Source organism: Tursiops truncatus, chromosome 20 (genome assembly GCF_011762595.2).
Source record: "Tursiops truncatus isolate mTurTru1 chromosome 20, mTurTru1.mat.Y, whole genome shotgun sequence".
Taxonomy (NCBI): Eukaryota; Metazoa; Chordata; class Mammalia; order Artiodactyla; family Delphinidae; genus Tursiops; species Tursiops truncatus.
Window position 1 is genome coordinate 30,805,758 of NC_047053.1, and position 22,417 is coordinate 30,828,174.

General features: G+C 35.8%; 1 protein-coding gene across 13 annotated transcripts in view; it reads right to left on the bottom strand.

Moving 5' to 3' along the window:
* Positions 1-22,417, bottom strand: part of BCAS3 (BCAS3 microtubule associated cell migration factor) — a 571,522-nt gene that overhangs the window by 360,988 nt on the left and 188,117 nt on the right. For all 13 annotated transcript variants that reach the window (XM_033847806.2, XM_073797378.1, XM_073797379.1 and 10 more), the window contains exons 14-15: positions 18,156-18,289; positions 1,244-1,508 (exon numbers count right to left, since the gene is read on the bottom strand). In XM_033847806.2, the coding sequence (XP_033703697.1) occupies positions 1,244-1,508; positions 18,156-18,289 (399 nt within the window). The remainder of the gene's footprint in view (positions 1-1,243; positions 1,509-18,155; positions 18,290-22,417) is intronic.

Genomic DNA, 22,417 nt, shown 5'->3' on the forward strand with positions numbered 1-22,417 from the left:
CCAAATAAACTTTTTGGCCAACCTAGTATTTTAAAATAAAATGCAAATGCTGCTCTAAAATACATACGACTCAAGATTATTCCTCTCCAACAATAAATATTTCTTAATGAACTACAGCACTGATTCTGGTTAAAGCCAGAGTTTTCTGGAAAAGATCTATAGATATAAGATTCAATCTCCAAATTTATGAAAATAGTCTTGAACATCATATTCCATACATATGACATCAAGTAATTCTTATATACTGAAAAAGTTAGGGAGTTAGCTGAGTGCGGCAAGTGAGCTGAAGAGATCTGGTGCTTCCCCTGGGGCCAAGGAGAGTGGTGTGGCCTCTGCTAGGGTGGGGGAAGGGGGCAGTCATTGGGGAAGAAGGAGAGAACTTATCAAAAAATGCAAGGCAGAGTTCCCAGCACAACGGGAATGTTGAAGCCTGGGGACTACTGTTTCCATATTCGCTCACTCACACACTCTTCCATCCATCCATCCATCCATCCATCCGTTCATTCATTCAACAGATCTCCATTTACTCTGCGCCTGGCAGGCACTGTAATAAGTTCTGTTCATACAGAATGGGCATTTAATAGAACTAATAGCCTGGTGGCAGAGACATATTTAAAACATAATCACATAAATAAATATTTAATTTAAAGTTGAAAAAAAAAGTTAGGGAGCTAATGTAGTATGGTAATGGTCACCATTACTATATTAACTTCAATTTATTAAATGATTTAATAAATTAAGAATGTTCCCGGGCTTCCCTGGTGGCGCAGTGGTTAATGACAATGCACGAGACATGGGTTCGATCCCTGGTCCGGGAAGATCCCACATGCCGTGAAGCAACTATGCCCGTGCACCAGAACTACTGAGCCTGTGATCTAGAGCCCGTGAGCCACAACTACTGAGCCCGCACAACACAACTACTGAAGCTCGTGCACCTAGAGCCTGTGCTCTGCAACAAGAGAGGCCACCGCAATGAGAAGCCTGTGCACCACAACGAAGAGAAGCCCCCACTCGCTGCAACTAGAGAAAGCCCAGGCACAGCAATGAAGACCCAACACAGCCAAAAATAAACAAACAAAATAAATAAATTAAAAAAAAAAGAAGGTCCCCAAATGAGCCCAAGATCTTATCTTCATATGAATGAATTAGAAAAATGGGTTAATTTTATTCCAGATCTCGAAAATGAAAGATAAAGGGAAGAAGTACTGTTGGGAATAGTGGAGAGAGAGAAAACTGGGTTTACCATGCAGAGGAGATCCAGAAGGGCTGCTGGATAGACCTGGAACAGGGCTACAGCGACCTCCTTGCTTAGACGTCAGTTCCTGTTCAATCTCTTCCAGCCCAGCACTCTTCTGGAAACGGCTCATACGATTTACCACTCGTGGTGACATATGTGTTCGAACACAAGGCTGGCCACCATAAGGGTTGATTGGGAAAACGTGGGAAGTCCCCCGGAGTGTACTGACCACAACCCAGCGACAGTCATGGCTGAAGCATATGTCTTGTACCTAGAAATGAAACAAGGAAAAACAAAAAAAAGATTGAAACTATTTGGGTTTACCTAGGAATATCACAAACATATTACTAAATATGAACAGAAATGCCTGCCTGGGGACTTCCCTGGTGGTGCAGTGGTTAAGAATCTGCCAAAAAAGACCCAAAGCAGCCAAAACCAACCAAATAAATAATAATAAATAATATAATTAATTAACTAATTATTTTTAGAAAAGAAATGCCTGCCTGGTTACCAAATTTACCTAACACCAGATTATATTTTCAAAATGTTTCGTCTAAAGATCAGATTCATGGTGAATACTGATCAAAACTCCACATAAGGGATTTGATAAGATTTACAAGAGGGAATTCTGTCCCTTGCTGTATACAGTGCCAAGTCAGAAAATAGGACCTAGGTGGTTTTACCCTATAGAGCTATATTAAAAAAAAAAGATATATGGATAATGTTCATTTCTTTAAAGGAATTTACCTTCCAAAAAAGCATAGAAGAGTAAAAATTAAAACATACATTATACAAAGCAGGTGAAGTTATTAATCCAATCATTCACTCAACGAATACTCACTGGGTACCCTGCTAATAAACACTAGGAAAAGAGGTGGGTAAGAAATCGTCCTTGGGCTCACAGCCTACCAGGAAGAAAAGACATAAGAAATTTGCAAAAATATAACATATAAAAATGAAATAACTGTCTTACATTTGAGGCACAGTGGTAACAAAAAGGAAGGAAAATATGAAATCTGCTTCTGAGAGGTGAAAAGGAGATGTTCAAGAAGGTAGAGGGTTAGGAGTGGCACCAAAAACACATGATCTGAATAGCTCTGGGTTCTGGAACTGAGTTTTGAAGTAAGATATACTTACAAAGAAAGGAGCGATGGACATTCTAATTTAGATATATGCAGATATTCTACTTTTGATATAGATGCATAGACATAAGATGGAAATGATGAGCAAGTAGTTCAGTATGTCAGAAACAACATGAGAGTGAGCAAAAGCCAGAGCAAGAGGTGTCTGGATTTTATTTAAGAAATAAGGAGTCAAGATTTCAATTCTGGAAGGATGATTGTGGGAGTGAATGCAGGGGAATGGATGTGCAGTGGAGATGAGGGTAACTGAAGGAAAGTTAAGTAGAAGTTTCTTCAACAGACACAGATATAGGACCCTAAAGAGAGGTGGGAAGAGAAAATGTCTCAAAAACACCCAAATGACAATCCAAATGTCCATCAACAGATGAATGGAGAAAAAAGATGTGGCATGTATATATACACAACAGAATATTTCAGCCATGAGAAAAATGGATATCCTCCTAACTGTGACAGCATGGATGGACCTTGAACACATAATGCTAAACGTGGTAAGTCAGACAAAGAAATAACTTTACAGTATCACTTATATGTGAAATCTAAGAAAAGCAAACCTGTAAAAAACAGAGTAAAATATGGTGGTTACCAGGGGATGTGAGGCGGGGATAAGACTGACAGTGTTTAAGAGTACAAATTTATAACGAGTAGTAAATAAGCCATAGGGATCTAATGCACAGTATACTGATATAGACAATAATATTGTACAGTTATATAATGTGATAAATATGGGTACAATGGCAATCACATTGCAATGTATAAATGTATCAAAGTAACAAGTTGTACACCTTAAATTTACACAATGTTACATGTTAAACTTATTCAATTTAAAAAAAACCACTCTGATAACAATGAAAAAAAAAAAGAAAAAACTTACGTATTTGCAGTGGTTGGCAAACACTACAGGCCATACGGTCTCGCTCAGCTATTTCCCTGCCCTTCCAGTGACAAAGTAGCCATAGAAAATATATGTAAATCAATGAATGCAGCTATGTTTGTAGAAAAAAATTTTACAGAAAAACTGACTGGCCACAAACTTGATCTAGGTAAAGTTAGTCACCAAATTGTATGACATTTATCAGGTACTGAAATACAGAAGTCCCAGTATTTTCAAATTAGCAAACTGAATTTATTACTTTCATCTTCATATCAATCTAATGATGACAACTTGAACAAAAATGTCTCTGTAGGGCTTCCCTGGTGGCACAGTGGTTGAGAGTCCGCCTGCCGATGCAGAGGACACGGGTTCGTGTCCCGGTCTGGGAAGATCCCACATGCCGCGGAGCGACTAGGCCCGTGAGCCACGGCCACTGAGCCTGCGCATCCGGAGCCTGTGCTCCGCAACGGGAGAGGCCACAACAGTGAGAGGCCCGCGTACCGCAAAGAAAAAAAAAAAGTCTGTTTACTTTTATACTTAAAAAAGACAGCTAAGGGCTTCCCTGGTGGCGCAGTGGTTGGGAGTCCGCCTGCCGATGCAGGAGGCGCAGATTCGTGCCCCTGTCCGGGAAGATCCCACAGGCCGTGGAGCGGCTAGGCCCGTGAGCCACGGCCGCTGACCCTGCGCGTCCGGAGCCTGTGCTCCGCAATAGGAGAGGGCACAACAGTGAGAGGCCGGCGTACCGCAAAAAAAAAAATAAATAAAAATAAATACATAACCCAGACAAAAAAGTATAGTAAAATAAGATAAGATGTTTGTGAATAGGATTTAAAACTTGTGAGTAAAACTCCTCAAGCAGTCAAAGAAGCCGATTTTCAGTGTATTAAATCTTCAAATAAGCCTAAATTCTGCTTAAAATCTTGACTAATACTTCAGAAATATTCTACAAGCAAAAGCTATACGTATTCATCAAAGTACAAGAGCCTGGAATCTTTGAAATAAAAAAGAAATTTTAGTCTTACATCAAAACAGGATATTTAATTGCTAGACAATTGACAGACCAAAATTATCAATACATGGATAAACCCCAAACTGAGCCCCATGCCTGCCCATTTCAATTACTGTGACACATCCAAATGACACATTAATGTTATAATTAAAGAATCTCCTGATTCTTTACACTGAGAAATTTAACTCCCAGCAATTCTAGAATTACGAATAAAAAGTCATTCCTCAAGTGCTTCACCTCTCTACTTCACTTACACTGACTTTCAGCTAAACGACTTACAGAAAAGCAGGAGAAAAGGAAGGGGTAGGACAAAGGAAAGTGTAAACAGCAGAAGCAAGAGAAAAGAAACACAGTACCAGACAAATTTAATATTATAGTATCAAATGCATTAACACAAGCCAGAATCAAACATCTAAAGAAAACTATCTTTAGGCTTACTGAGTAACTTATGTTCCACCCACAGCGGAACTAAACCATGTCATCTAAAACCTTTTTCCAAAACACTTATAATCAAGATGACTTCCTGGTCTGTCAATGAAAAGAAGTTTCCTAATTTCATTTTAAGAATACTTCTGATATGAGGTGGTACTAACAAACAGTATCAAGGCAAGAAGACAGAATTCTACCTAAAAGCTTACTTAGAAAACTGCTATTAGAGAAGTAATTCTGCTCTGTGACCTTAAAGACACATCAGGATACATAAACGAGCAGAGAAGAGTTGCTAAACACATCAGCTGTCAAGAAACTAGAGAAAGTTTAATCCTTTAAATAACATTACGAAGGATAACAAGTTGCCTATCCACAAAATGCAAAATGATACAACTGTTCCTGTTATCAAACAAGTTGGGTGGTTTTTCATACATTATTAAAAATAAGAAAGACTGGGAACCCTCATTAGGACACTCATTATTATCAATTTAGAGCTTTTAAACAAGCAAATGTCAGAATTCTTAACTAATGAGATATAAATAAGAAATACAGAGTGCTTAATTAAATGTTTTGCAAATTTCTATTCAGTTATATAATTTATTGCTCTTTAAATGTATTATTTGGCATATTTATAACATCTCACACTTGCTTCTTATTGTAATGATGTAAAATTTGGCTATGAGAAACCAATTAGGCCTGTAGAAAGCTGAAGTATTTTTCCTTAAAACATACTGCAGCTATGTCAGTAATTCTAGTTTATACAAGTATTTTTTTCAGCAATCTAAAGCAATTTCATTGATTTACTCATCCAAACAATATTTGGGGCAACCAAAATCTAATATAGCAGACATATATGGCATAATTACGTCCAACATTTTATCAAAACAAACAACCAAAAAAAAAAAAAAAAAAAACGTCGAGTGTATATTTCATTCACAGAACAGGCTGAATTCAAATTACATATAAAACAAGAGTAATTGAGCACTAGAATTAAGTGTTACTACATTTAAGCATCTAAGATACAGAAATGAGCATCGCACAAGCCTCCAAATTTATGCCGCAAATTTACCCCCAATCCCAATTAACTAATAATAGCAATTTTAAAATTCACTGTTATTTTAACATACTAAAATCTAAAGCAGAGATTCTCTAACTTTTAGTAGACTAAGAAGCACCTAGATTATTTGTAGGAAATACAGATCCTTTGGTCCCACCTTCAGAATTACGATTCAGGAGGTGTTGGGAGGTCTTGGGGGAGACGTGACCAAGAAATCTGCAGTTTTAGAACTCAGATAATGACTCTGATACTGGCCTGAAGTCTTTAATATGGAGCTAGAAAAAAAAATAAACTTACCAGAAATAGCAGTCCCCCAGCCCCACACCAAACCTTAGAAATTACATAAAAGATACTCTTTTTTAAAAATGAAGTAATGGCAATGATTTCCTAGGGTGTGAGTGGGGCAGAAGACTGACTGAAGAGGGCAGGAGGAAACTTTCTGAGATAATGAAAATGTTCTATACCTTGATTTGTGGTTGTACAGATGTAACTAGTGGATGGCAAATAGAACACCCAGCCTCCAACCTTCACTCCCTCACCTGCCACCACTACAGATACTTCCTATGTGCTTCCCAAAGCCTCTCTTACAGCAGGTGTTGAAAAGTATCCACTTTCTTGACAAAAGGAATTAACATCACTGAAGCTGTCCTTACTCCTTGAATTCACCTTACTGCTTTGAATTCAGAAATGATGCCCACTGGAGTGGCAATTATAAAGCGATCACAAGAAAAAGAACAAAAAAAGTCACTGAGACACTGTACCAAAACTGGCAGCAGCCTTCTTGTAAAGTGAGAAAAATAAACCCTGGGTTGTTTTTTTTTTAAACCATTGTTTTTGGTTCTGTAGGCAAATACATGCCTAATGATTCAATTACTAATTCCCTTTCCAACTCTCTTTTAAAAAGAAAGAAAACCCGAAAGCAGAGAGTACTTGGATAAAAAGTCTCAAATCCCAGAGTACTATTCTTTCACAAGCCTGTAAGAATGGCAATTAAAACCGTACAGACAAGTCCCATATCACAAAAACTAACTAGCCAAGGTCCTAGCCTTCAGATGAGGTTATGTTAATGGCAATAAGTTTGCTTGAGAATAAGATGCTTAGAATGGAGATGTGGTAAAGACAGATAATCCACACACACCCTCTATCTCATCTGTCTACTCCCTCCCCATATCAATTCTTCAGATTCATTTATTTATCCAATAATGCATTCATGGGAACCCTATTACATGTTTTGCACTCTTCTAGTTGCTAGAAATTTGAAAATGAGCTATCAAATAAACAGCATGCTGAACTCTTGGGCATCTATGCCAGAGAAATGAAAACTATGCTCACGTAACATGCTCATAATATCCCCAAACTGTAAATAGTCTGGGTGGATGTTTAAACAAACTGTAAAAGTTAGGTTACTTATAAAAGGGTAACATGAGGGAACTGTCCAGTATCTTGACAGCAGTGGTGGATACACAAACTGACACGTGATTAAATTATAAACACCTAAACACACACACATACACAAACACACACACACAAGCACATCTGGTAAAATCTGAAAAAATCAGTGCATTGCGCCCATGTCAATATGCTGGTTGCCATATACTCTAGTTTTTCAAAATGTTACCATTGGGATAAACTGGGTAAAGTGTACATGGGATCTCTTAGTACAATTTCTTAAAAGTGCCTATGAACCTATGATTATTTCAATAAAAATCTAAAAGTACAATTTCTTACAAGTGCCTATGAACCTACAATTATTTCAATAAAAATCTAAACAACAAAAAAAGCGAATGTGACACTTTGTAAACACCACAGAGCCAGCAGTGCTAGTGCAGCCGGCTCCTGCTGCAGCCTGAACTTGAGTGGAGACAAGGATGATGGGTGGCCCAAAATGCCAAGGAGTGCAGTGTGAACCGTGGCAGTGGGGGCAGAAAGGGGCTGTGATGCCTGGACACTCGCTGGAAGCCGGTGAGCAGCACCACTGCTCATCGGGAAATAACTGGCACCAACACTTGGCCAAGTGAGGAAAAACGGCTAACGCTCCTGGCTGCCCCCATAGTATCTACAGACTAGCCTCCCCTGCCACCAGGACAGGGGATAATGAGATCCCCTGGCAGCCGTCACTGGAAAAACTGGCATGTGCACCTTAAACACATTCGTCCATGTTCTTGTGTAGGGGGAAACAGCCCATGCCCTCGTAGGAGGAAAAATACCCTGGAACGAAGTGTAAGCACAGTTCACAGTAGGGAAGAGGAGCTAAGATGACCTTGCGGGTGTACTATTGTTGTCGTTTATGTTGATAAATGTATAACTAGTATTAATGGCTTAATTGATTGTACTTACATGGTTTTAAGTCAGGGGGTATCCTCTGCCATGCAGATCGAGGTGACAATGCGACAAGCCCACAACAGCTCACCTACTAGGCTTCCAGTTCCTTCCCATGTTATGTAATAGAAACAACAGAATCCCAGTAGGAAAAAGTTGAGGTAGAGACTTAATGGCTGCTGAAGTTCACAGCGGTGTTATCCCAGTACAACATCGCCACCTGCCTGATCCAGCAACCAAGTACGCTCCCTTTTTTTAGTTGGCAGCTACTAACCTGCTACCAGGTTCTTGTAACTGAACTGACCCATGGAGGCTGTGTGATTTTCCAGACCCACACTGGGATGAGTCAACTCAAATCTGATGATGAGCACGGTGGGAAGGGCCCGACAGGGCTTGCTAGTCAAGTGGGAATGGTATATTCCAGAATATGTTCCAGAATGGCCCTAGGAACACCTTGTTTTTACCACTACTTTATCACCCACTCTACTGCTTGAAGCAATGCCACTGGTTCTATAAGCCCCTGAATCACAGAGTTTCCTTTAAATGCCTGATTGATGGTTTGGCTAAAATAAAAAGTGATGGTGTCCGCTGGCCCAGGGCAGCTGCACAGCACCAACAAAAACTGTGGATGGACAAATCTAAGTACCAGTCAACACAGCAGGATAAAGGAAAGCTGTCACCTCTACTTTGAGGGGTCACTATAACTGTGGACCAATCATGCCCATTCATTAATGTATTATCTATGGATGTTTTTGCACTACAATGACAGAGGTAATACATGTAGAATGCAGAGTTATTTTACAATCTGGCCTTTTAAAGAAAACTCCTACTCCAAAGGACTAAAACTGTTATATTTATACCGAAACTTGTCATCTGCCGATGGCCTTGCCAATGGTCTGTTTGCCATGAAGTAGACTACATACTGGCAGATTGCAGATGTCCCTGTTGTAGGGCCATGAGCTGTGCAAGCAAATCATGGCTGGTAACTGAAGAATCTGGGTCACTAATGCCCAAGGTAAGAATCCACCCACTGATGAGAATGACTGGAATCAAGCCACTGATCAGGCCTGCTTTTTGCCCTGCCTTGTACAGTGATTTCCATCTAAATCCATCAATTATAAATCTTTGCCCCATCTATTATCCATTGTTTCATATCACTCAAAGTATACACGATGTCATAATTTAAAAGCATAAATATACTACAGGTGCTGGGGTTAGTTGCTGAACTTATCTATTAGGACAACATAGTTGACAGGATTGCTCAGATATTTGCCCTTTTTTCCTTATTTGTTCTATCAAATGTTGAGAAAGTGTTATTAAACTCAGTTTTAGGTGCATAGACATTGAAATCCTCCTGATAATTTGACTCGAACATTATGAAATAGCTCTGGTAACAGTCTTTGTCTTAACCTCTATTTTACTTGATATTAATATAGTCAAATCTTTAATATTCTTATGTTTATTATTTGCATCACATACCTTTTAACATGCTTTTACTACCATCATATTAAAGATTCAAAGAAAATCTTTAATAGATAACTTGTTCCTTTAGTTTGAAGTTCTTTAGATTGGAATATATTAAAATTTAATATAATTATTTATATGATTCAACTTTGATGTACCATTTAATGTTGTTTTCTGTTTATCCCCTCTGTTTCTTGTGCCTCTGCTCCTCCCTTTCTGCCTACTTTTGAATTAATTGAACATTTTTTAGAATTCCATTTTATATGAAGTTTTGTCTTTTTAGGTGTAGCACATTGAACCTTGAAATAGTAATAGTTCCTTGCTCCCACAAAGCACCAATGGTCCATTATGCTACAGTTATATGCATTACATGTATACAATATAAACCTGAGAAAATGTTAAAATTTCTTACATATAAAAATTATTTTAACATTAAATTTAAAATTTTAACATTCCTACATATTTTAAATGAATTAAAAGAAAGAGAGAAAAAATGCTCTCTAATAAGAAATTGATCATTTCTCACATACTTCATTACTTCCAAGATATCTAAGTTTGCTCTGGTATCATTTCCCTGTGCATGATTTCTAGTGTGGATGTGCAAGGTTTATTGCTCACTCCTTCATTCTTAAATGATACTTGTGCTGGATGGAGAATTTTTGATTACCAGTACTTTTTTCTCTCAGTCCTGTAAACATGTTATTCCACTGCCTTCTGACTTCCATAGTTTCTGATGAGAAGTCAACAGTTTGTTCAAATGTTATTTCTCTGTATGTAATGTGTTATTTTCCGCTGGCTACTTTCAAGATTTGCTTTGGTTTGCAGAAAGTTTACTATGACATTTTTGTTAAACTTGTGTTTTGTCATATTCAATATTTTTTTTCAATAAATTTGGAAAGTTTTCCATCTTTATTTCTTCTTTTTTTTTTTTTTTTTCCTGCCTCATTCTCTCTGTATCCTCTCCTTCTACACAGATTGAGAGGAATTTTGCTCCAGGATGGATCATACGCAGAGTCTCAACCATACCTGATTTGTATGATTTTGATGAGGAGATCTGAACTTTGGAGCTGATGATATTTTAAAGAAATTTGAGAGTTAGAGGAGATGTTGTAATGTGCTGAGATCTTCAGGGATGTTTGTATGGAGTAAATACATTTTACACATGAAGTAATCCTGAATTTGAAGGGTCAGAGGGTGGACTGTAGTGAGGCAAAGAGTGGCTCTAAAAAAGACACATCCAGATCCTAATCCCTGGAACCTACATACAGTACATTATAGACCCAAAGAGTGACTATTACATTATATGACAAAATATGTGATTGATTTCTAGATCTGGAGAAGTTATCCTGGATTATCAGTGTTGACATTAAAAGGAATCACAGGTACCCTTATAAGATACAAGGAGGAAAAGACAAAGAGAAGAGGAGGAGGAAATGAGATCATAGAGGCAGATACTGGAGTGACGCAGCCAAAAGGCAAGAAATGCTGAGGGTCACCAGAAGCTGGAAAAGGCAAAGAACAGATCTTTGTTAGAATTCTAGAGGGAGTGCAGCCTCACCAGCACCTTAATTTTGGACCTTTGCCTTCCAGGACTGTGAAAAAATAAATTTCTGTTATTTTAAGGCAATTTGGTTTTGTTCTGTTATTTTAAGGTAATTTGTTATGACTACCACAGGAAAGAAATGTGGAGTAAATTTGTATATCGTCCAGAACAATGTGAATTTAATGTTGTGGACTGCCTGTAACTGAGGTTGCTGGGTGGAATGGCAAGCTTATGTTAAGATTTTCATAAACTGCCAAACTATTTTCCAGAGTGGCAGCACCATTGTACATTCCCAACAGCACTGTGCGGAAGATCGAGTTCCTCCACTCATTGACTTTTTGAGAGTTCCTTAAAATGTGTTGTAGATACCAGACAACTTGTATCTAATCCAAAGGGTTCCTCCTATGTTTTCTTCTAAAAGCTTTATAATTGTAGATTTTATATTTAAATGTGATCCAATTTCAGTTTATTTTTATATATGGGATGAGATATGGATTAACACTTTTTTTTTTTTGGCACATCAATACCCAGACAGACAGTCTATTACCATTGTTGACTAACTTGTCTCCACTTTGCACCTTTGTCAAAAATCAATTGTACATATGTATGGAAATGTTCCTGAATGTTATTTAGCTTTAATAAGTCTTATTATCAGGTAGTGGTAACCCTCCAACTTTGTCTTTCTTTTTCAATATTATTTTGCCCAGTATAAGTCCTATGTACTTCCATATGAATTTGAGAACTAGCTTGTCAATATCTATCCAAAAATTTTTTTAAAAATCCTGCTGGGATTCTGATGGAGATTTCAATGAATATATAGATCAGTTTGGACAGAAATGATATTCTAATAATATTAAGTATTCCAGCCCAAGAATATGGTTTAACTCTTTTATTTATTCAGGTCTTTACTCTCAGCAATGTTTTATAGTTTTAGAATATAGTCTTGCACATGGTATAGTCACTATTTTAAAATTTTAACTAATTTTTTTAAAATCACCAATTATTTTTTCCTAGTATGTAGTACCCTGAAGTCTTATTAAAATCACTTATTAGTTCTAACTTTTTTGTAGTATCCATTAGATTTTCTATATGTCATCTTTAAATAAACATAATTTTACTTCTTCCTTACTAGTATGATGTCATCCTTCCTGTGGCTGCAGATTTCTCTGCAGATCTCAGGGGTTCTTTCTTTGCAGCTTTCATCTCTCTGGTGCTCTGTCCTGAGAACTCGATGATGTTTGTCTCCCTGGACTCTCATCAACAAAGGGAGTCTACTAGGCTCCATCTGGGTTCCCCCTTCCTGCATCATGGACTCTTTTTTCCTGAACTGAACATCAGCTACTATCAATTAATAATATTAAATAGCTAGATACTTTCCCCCTTGAGTATTAAACATACTAATCATACCATTTTGCAGAACTGCTCTGATAAAGTAAAAGTAACACGTATGCAGAGGTTTCAAAGGCAAGTTTACCATTTATCAAAATTAGCATGTTAAGTACAAAAACTACTTGTGTCTGCTTCAGTAAGACTTTACAGAAGTATATTTTTTAAATATTGTAAGGTCTTACTATATACAACTTCATTGATGAAAACTAAGAATATTTTTCTAACTGCATATGTACTTTATGAGGAAAATTACTGTCAGATGCAGAAGATATCCTAAGTCACAGATCACAAAACAAGTTAATTCAACATAATTAGATCCACATATTTGATTTTTTTTCTTGCCTGATGAAAGTGCCCTCAGAATCCTTGGAAGATTCCAGAAGGACATGATTTTAAAATACTCAAAGACAGATAGATCACTTGCCATACAGATTTCAACATCGGTGTTAAATTTTATATATCATTTCAAAATTACTTTCAGTAGAAGTTTATAAAAATTAATTTTATGGTCATTAATTGAGTTTCCTTAGATCTTGATGTTTGATGTTTAAAATTTCCAGTCTCCTAAATTACAGGGTGTGAAATAGAACAACATAATTTTAATAATGTCTATTTGGTTTTCCTACCTGTTAAACAGGAATAGCATTGTCACTAGCAAACATGATTACCTACAAACGTTTGTCCATGTGCAGGGCACTGTTCTACAGATGAGAGACACCAAGAAGCTTAAGCAAGATCTCTATTTCTGGTTGGATGTAAAGGTGAATTAAGTGACAAATAATTCTAATGCAAAAGAGGTATCAAAAATAGGTGTAAATTTTTTTTAAAGGTGTGGGTGCTTAAAATAATTCTAGTAGATTGTAGCTGAGGTACAGCATATCAGTAAGTAGGGAGGGCAGGACAGGGATTAAAAAACCAGAATTAAGAAATAAAATGTGCCCTGTATTGTACAACACAGGGAATATACCCAGTATTTTTAGTAACTATAAATGGAACATAATCTTCAAAAATTGTGAATCACTGTGTTGTAACATATAATATTGTACATCAACCATACTTCAACGAAAAAAAATTTTTTAAAAAGAAATAAAATGTGCCCAGCAGCATGTAGAAATAGTAAATCTTTACCTAAAATGCTCACCTAATTAAAAACTTCCATGCAAAAGAAGCAAAAACAAATGGTTACTAAATAAGAGTAAGCAAGTTCATTGTACCAGAAAGTTAAGGACAATGTCAAAGAATAATGGAGATAGGTCAAAAGTACATAGATGTCAAGCTAATAGGCTCCAACTGGTCAAATCTGGGATATTTTGAGTATTAAAATAATTATTGAATGACTATAACTCATTTAATAAAGAATCTATTCAATCAAATGATATATGTAAATAAAAGAAGTAATACAAAGCTTGATGAGGAATGGGATATTTACATAGTTTTAACTGACTTCCCTTAACCCGCTATCCGCCCAGGGCACAGCATAGAGGCAGCAGACTAAAATGTCCTTCTCCCAATCTTCCCCTGAAAGAAGTACATTTGCGTACTTTAAAGACCACTGCCAGCTTCCTATCCGTCTGCATCTAGGTGCTGAGACACACACCACATTAACAAAATGAAATATGATCATCCCAATAGATGCAGAAAAAACATTTGACACAATTCAACATCCATTCATAATAAAAACTCAATAACGTGGGTATAGAGAGAATGTACCTCAACATAATAAAGGCCATATATGACAAGCCCACACCTAACATCATACTCAATGGTGAAAAGCTGAAAGTTTTTGTTTTAAGATGTGGAGCAAGACAAGGGTGCCCATTTGTGATTCTTTTATTAAACACAGTACTGGAAGTACTAGCCAGAGCGCTTAGGCAAGAAAAAAATAAACAAATAAAAGGCATTCAAACTGGAATGGAAGAAATAAAACTGTCTCTATTTGAAGATGACATGATCTTATATATACAAAAACCCTAAACACTACACCAAAAAACTGATAAAACTAATAAACAAATTCAGTAAAACTACAGGATACAAAATCAGTTCTGGTTCTTCACACTAATAACAAACTATCAGAAAGAGAAATTAAGAAAGTAATCCCATTTACAATTGCATCAAAAAGAATAAAATACGTAGGAAAATTTAACCAATGAGGTAAAAGACCTGCACACTGCAAACTATAAGACATTGATGAAACAAACTGAAGACACAAATAAATGAAAAAATAATCCATGCTCATGAATTAGAAGAGTACTGTTAAAATGTCCATACTACCCAAAGCAATCTACAGATCCAATGCAATCTCTATCAAAATTCAAATGGCATTTTTCACAGAACTAGAACAAAAAATCCTAAAATTTGTAGGAACTACCAAAGACCCCAAATAACAAAAGTGATCATGACAAAGAAGAACAAAGTTGGAAGCATCAAGTTTCTTGATTTCAAACTATATTATAAAGCTAAAGTAATAAAAACATCATGGTATTGGGGTAAAAACAGAAGCTAGCAGTACAGCAAAATAAGAAGTAAAAAAAAAGGAGGTATTATTAACAAAGAAAAGACTACAACTATCACTTGTATAGGTATACATTGTTTTAGAGTTCTGATCTAATGTAACAAGAAAAATAAAATTGAAAACAGTCAAAAGTTATCATAATTGTCAGAAAGTATGTTCTACTTATAAAATCCAAGAAAATGGTACAGAAGAAGTATTGGGTCTTACAGTAGAGTCTAGCAAAGCAGGAAGATACAAATTACAAATCTAATACAAAACAATCTATAGTTTATGATACCTCAGCATTAAATAACATTGGATGCAAAAATTCTACATTTAATGATGTGAATTCTAACTGTATTAAAATGTAATTTCAATGCAATCCAAATAAAAAACTTCAAAATATTCTTTATATAACTCAATAGGGTTACTCTAAAATGCATTTCAATGAGAAAATGCCAAAGAATAGCTGGGAAAGTTTTTGAAAATGAACAATAAATCTGCTAAAGTAAGTAAAACAGCATAAAGTTGGTAAAAGGTACTGATTTATTTTTACTTTCTATTTGAGGAATTTTTTTGTTTTTTGGCCACGCTGCACAACTTATGGAATCTTAGTTCCCCAACCAGGGATCGAACCCAATCCCCCCGTGGTGAAAGTGCTGAGTCCTAATTACTGGACCGCCAGGGAATTCCCTAGAAGAATTTCCTGATATACACTAAGTGCAGAGATTGCTTTAATGAACCACCAATATCAGCATCACCCAGCTTTGCATATTGTGTTCAATCTATCTCTTAGTTTGTTTTGTTTTACCGGAATATTCAAAGGCAAACTAGAGATATCATATCATATCGTTTCAACAATAACTACTTCAGCATGACTTCAGGTTATATGCCTAACAGATTAAGGCTTTAAAAAAAAAAGTAACACAATTACAGACCCAGCAAAATAAACTGGTTAAAATCATGTAACTCCCAGTTCAAGGTCAATTTTCTCTGTCTCAAAAATGTCTTTTTTATACCTTGTTTAAATCAGCCTCTAAACAAAGTTCACATATTGAATTTAGTTGGTAAATTGATATGTCTTTTAAGACTCTTGTAATCAATATAACCACATCCCTACTTGTCATGTATTTGTTCTTTTATCTAACCAACACTCCCTTATGTCTAGATTATTTTAAAGCAAATTCCACACTCTTGTATGAATCACAAAAAAATAAGGATATTAAATTCCTTAATGGTATCTACTAAGCCAAATGTTCAAATCTCACCATTTGTATGAAAAATGTATTTTCATACTTGATTTGTATGAAACAGGATTCAAACAAGGTCCACACCTTCTACTTAGACATTATTCTCTAAAATTACTTCTAAGCCCTGCCACACAGCCTGGTTTTTGTAATGAACTTCCCACATTTTAGATTTCACTAGTTGCACTCTCATGGTATTTAACTTGTCCCTCTATCTATGTATTTTGTTTAATGTGCTAATTAACAAAATTAATTAGCCGGTTTGCAAGGCAGAAATAGAGACACAGATGTAGAGAATGAACGTATGGACACCAAGGGGAGAAAGTGGGATGGGGTGGTGGTGGGATGAATTGGGAGATTGGGATTGACATATATACACTAATATGTATCAAATAGATAACTAATAAGAACCTGCTGTATAAATAAATAAATAAATTTTTTTTAAGAAGTGCTCATTGTATCTAGTGGCTGAATTAAATTCAGGTTTAATTTCATAGATGATGTCATATACATCCTAATTACATCATATTGGGAAGCACATGATATAGGTAGGACTGATCCACATTGCTAACATTAAGACTCATTAGCCAAAACCACAGAGATGTTTGTTGCCTAGGTACATTGTTTCATTAGAAATAGCAACACAGTGATTCTTATATTTCTACGTTTTTTAAAAACTGAGGTACAACTGACAGTGACATTAGTTTCAGGTGCATACCATAATGTATATATTATAAAATGACCAACAAAATAAGTCTAATTTCCAACATCTTTTATTCTGAAATGCTTCAATAAGGAAAAACCTTCCCTCATCAACTACTTGGTCATCTTATTAAATTGATACAAGAAAGGCAGGGTACTTTCTCTTTAATTATCAATTTTTAGAATAATGAGTTTGCAAACAAGCAACATACAGTAATGTCCAATACCTTGTTTTTAAGTATCATTATAAATCATGGGTTTACATATATTAAAGATGTTTCATTCTATTATAGAAAATTTAATGCAAAGTCATGAAAAACAACATTTTAGACTACTGGGAAAGAATGGACTAGTCAATAAATGTTGCTGGGTCAATGAGCTATCTTTCAGAATAAACTATATACAGAAGTGTACTGGTATATGCATACCCACAGGCTCTGTGAAAGAGTATTTGGGATTTAAGGCTATTAAAAAACATCTCAGTATCTACCAAGTGATACTAAGAGTATTAAATACATGTAATACACTCGGCATGGTGCTTAATTCAAATGCTCATTAAATTATATATATGGATGTGTGTGTATGCGTGTGCGTGCGCATGCACGCGCATGCATATGTGAGCAGTGATGTGCTAGTAAATGTTAAAAACTGGCTCCCTAAAGAAAAAACAGCCCTGATTTTTAGTGTTGCTGATTTCCATTGTGTAACCACTCCTAACGTGGATGATTTCAATCTACCAATATAATGTCACTACATCCAGAACTGGGGCTAGATGTGCATAACTGATCCTCACTAGCAACTGTGAGCTGGCTCCAGCATACCACTGAATATTATGCATATAAGTTATATACATTATAAAACTCGATTATTTTCTGGTATATGTGAATATGTATGTATTTACATGTATGTGTGTGTGTATGTATGCATGTATAGAATCAAAATGCCTAGGAGAAGGTCTGGAGAGATGGCTATCATATGGATGACAGCGTTTCCTCTGAGGCTAGAAATGGTATTATGGTAGGGGGAGAAGGATAAATGGAACTTCTGTCTTATCAACATTCATTGAATTGTTTACCTACTGCTTATATATTTACTGGATCAAAATAGGATAAAAACTCTTAATTATCTGACCCAGTCCAAAGAACAATATGAACTCACTAACATTAACGTTAAGCTCCTATATGATACAAATAACCAGCTGGATTAGATGTCGTATTACACAAAGAAAACATCTTCTGAAAAATATAAAACTTACTTTGGCTTCAGTTTCCCCCCTGTGAAGAGTATACAGATGATGGACAGCACTTTGTGATGAGGACCAAGGATGAGTCAAAATTTGGAAGACGTGGAAGTCATGGCCAAGGGTATCTGTCGTGACTAGAAGCATTCCTAAAGGACACACCAAAAAAGGGTAAAAATATAAACCATTATGTATGTGGATGAAATATTTTCACAAAGCATTAATCATGATTTAAAATATTACCAAAGGGAAAAAAATGACCAAATATATAAGAAACTTCCCAAAATAAAAAAATTAAAATGCAGGGTCTTTTTCCTACAGGAATACAAAACCTAGCACCACATCAGTATACAAGCATAGTGACATACTACATATCCAGGTTTTGTGATGTTCTCATATAACTGGTAGAGAAAAGTTTAAATGCCTGAATTTACAGAGTTCACAAGCATTTTCAGATAGCAAATCTGATAACAAAGAATGCAAAAGACTTTCCTCCATGGAATTAAACCCACTTCCACTTTTTCCATTTCTCAAAACCTGAATTATAAGTTCCAATTTATCTACTACTACAACTAGTAATATCCTACTCAATTCACCAGTTTAAAACTTGTTTCTACTCTAGCATAATATTTACCTAAATTCCCAACAGTGTCTTTCACAAAGCAAATTTTGATGAGATGTCATAGCTAAGAATTCTGTGCCCAACACAAGGTCACAAAAATTTTGTTTTCCTGTCCAATTTCTCAGTTTTGTATTTAACCTTTAGGTCTATCATCCATTTTGCGTTAATTTTTGTATAAAGTGTGAGGTATAAGACAAATTAAATTTTTTGCAAATAATGTCCAATTGTTTCAGCAGGATTACTTGAAGAGACTATTCTTTATCCATTAAATGTTTAATCTACTCTAAATCCACTGTCAACATGCCAAAGATCAACTGGCTATATTTGTGTAGTTCTTTTTCCGGAAGTTCTACTCTGTTGCATTGATTTCTATGTTTATACTTTCATTAATACCACATTTTCTTAATTTACGGTAACTTTGAGGGAAACTTTGAAATCAAGTAAAGCAAGTCCTCGTTTTCTGACCTTTTTCCAGATTGTTTTAGCTATTCCAATTCCTTTGCCTTTCCAAACACCGATTCAGCTTTTTGATATCTACAATGGCGATAATGGACATCTTAACAATATTGATTTTTCTGATATATGAACACCTCATATTTCTCTAATTTTTAAAAAATTTATTTTATTTATTTTTGGCTGTGTTGGGTCTTTGTTGCTGTGCATGGGCTTTCTCTAGTTGTGGCAAGCAGGAGCCACTCTTCGTTGAGGTATGCAGGCTTCTCATTGCAGTGGCTTCTCTTGTTACAGAGCACGGGCTCTAGGCATGTAAGCTTCAGTAGTTGTGGCATGTGGGTTCAGTAGTTGTGGCTCGCAGGCTCTAGAACGCAGGCTCAGTAGTTGTGGTGCACGGGCTTCATTGCTCCATGGCATGTGGGATCTTCCCAGACCAGGACTCGAACCCATGTCCCCTGCATTGGCAGGCGAATTCTTAACCACTGCACCACCAGGGAAGCCCCAGCACCTCATTTTCTTGATATGTGTGTTCTCTGACTTTTTTTTTTCTTGTTCAGCACATTGATTACAAATATATTTTCTTAGAGCTACTATAAATGGTACTCTATTTCAATTATCAATTTTTCCTTGTTAGTATATAGAGATATAATTGACATTTATATATACATGTGTGCATACCTATATAGTCTGCCAATTCTAGAAGTTTTTATGTAGATTACATGGAATTTTCTTTCCAAACATATAGTATGTGAATAGACATAGTTTGATTTTTTTCCTTTCCAAACCGTACTCCTTTTTTTTCTTTTTCTTGACTTACTACATTTGCTGAGGTAAACAGGAATGGTGAGAAGCAATATTCATGCCTTGTTTCATATTTTAGGAGAAAGTATTCAATCTTTAAGTATGATGCCAGCTGTAGATTTTTTGTAAATGCCCTGTATCAAGTTAAGGACATTCCTTTCTACTTGTAATTTGTCGAGAGTTTTAAATAATGAACAGATGTCAAATTTTTCTAATGCTTTTCTGCACCTATGAGATGATTACCTGGTTTTTCTTCTTTGGTCAATTAATATGGTAACTTTTAATAATGAAAAGTTATCAAATGTGGAACAATCTTGCATTCCTGGGATAAACTCCACTTGGTCAAAATCCTTTATTATATGCTGCTGCATTGAATTAGCTAAAATTTTGTTGAAGATTTTCGTGACTGTGTTCCTGAGGGATATTGATTTGTAGTTTTCTTTTCTAATAATGTGTTCGTCTATTTCTGGTATCAGGGTAAAGCTGGTCTTGTTGCAGAATGTTCCTTTAATTTTCTAGAAGAAATACTTAAATAAATTTCCAGTAGAATTTGCCAGTAAAACTATTTGGGCCTTTGTGTGTGTGTGTGAAGATTTTTAGATATTTATAATAATTTAATTTCTCTTTAATTTAAATTTTGTTAATGTAAAATGTAATTTTTCTTCTTGGAGGAATTACTCTCTATAACTCAAGGATACCGTCTGTAGGGTCTTTAGCACACTTTTTCATTCACGATAACCGAAAATTTGTGTCCTTTCTCTTCTTTTCTTGACAGTCTAGCTAGATCTTTTCAATGAAACCATTTTGGTGTCATTGGTTTTCTCTTTTCCATTTCACTGATTTCTCTTATCTTCCTCCTTTTGCTATAAAGACCTTCTACTACTATATCCTTCATTTTACTTGCTTTAGTTATATTTCCTCTTTCTTTTTTCAAGTTTCTTAAGGTTGAAGCTTAGATTACTGTGTCAGGAAGATATGTTTTTTAGTTTCCAAATGTTTGGGTATCTTCCAGGTATCATTCATATATTGATTTCTAGTTTAATTCCATTACGACAAGAAATTAGTTTTATGTCTCAGAATGATATATCTTGGTAACTGTTCAATGTACACTTGAACACCTGGTGTGTCTTATCAGTGTCAATTTAATTTAATTGATAGTGTTATTTGGATCTTCAACATCCTTACTTATTGATTGTCTGCTTTCGTGTTCTATTACTGCGTAGAAGTCAACATCTCCAAGCATAATCATAAATATGCTTTTTTCCCAGTTATATAAGCTCCCTAAATACCAGACCTTTTTTTTTTTTAATATAAATTTACTTATTTATTTATTTATGGCTGTGTTGGGTCTTTGTTGCTGAGCGCAGGCTTTCTCTAGTTGCAGTGAGCGGGGGCTACTCTTGGTTGTGGTGCGTGGGCTTCTCATCGTGGTGGCTTCTCTTGTTGTGGAGCACTAGGCTCTAGGCATGCAGGCTTCAGTAGTTGTGGCACGTGGGCTCAGTAGTTGTGGCTCGTGGGCTCTAGAGCACAGGCTCAGTAGTTGTGGCGCACAGGCTTAGTTGCTCCGCGGCACGTGGGATCTTCCCGGACCAGGGCTCAAACCTGTGTCCCCTGCATTGGCAGGCAGATTCTTAACCACTGTGCCACCAGGGAAGCCCCAGACCTACTTTTTTTTAAGTCCATACACACTTAGGATTATTATGAGTTCTTGGTGAATTACCTCTTTTATCATAATGTCCCATTTTAACCCTAATATTTCCCTTGTTCCAAAGTAAACTTTTTCTGATATTGATATCACCACTTCTGTTTTGCTTTGATTGGTATATGCATGGTATACACTTTTTTATTATTTTGCTTTCACAATCAATATATTATAAAATGACTGTGTTTTGGACAATCATCGGGATCTAGTTCTGGGGTTTTTTATTCCAATCTCAGACTTTTAATTGCTGTTTGTACATCATTCACATTTAGTGTGACTTATGGGTAGGGTTGAATTTACATCTATCATTTTGTTATTTTTTTATTGTACCCTTTTTTCTGATTATACCCTTGGGTTTCTTTCCTTTTTTTAAAATTTTTGTTTTATATTGGAGTACTGTTGATTCACAATGTTGTGTTAGTTTCAGGTGTACAGCAAAGTCATTCAGTTATACCTATACATGTATCTATTCTTTTTCAAGTTATTTTCCCATTTAAGTTATTACTGAATATCTAGCAGAGTTCCCTGTGCAATATATAGGTCCTTGTTGGTTATATATTTTAAGTTGTACCCTTGTTTTTGTTTATTTATCTGCTCTTGCTTCCTTCCCATTTTTGGATAATTTCACTGTTTTTCATATCCAATTTTAATTTGTCTATTGGTTTTTACTAGTTGTTCCAGAGATTATAATACACATAT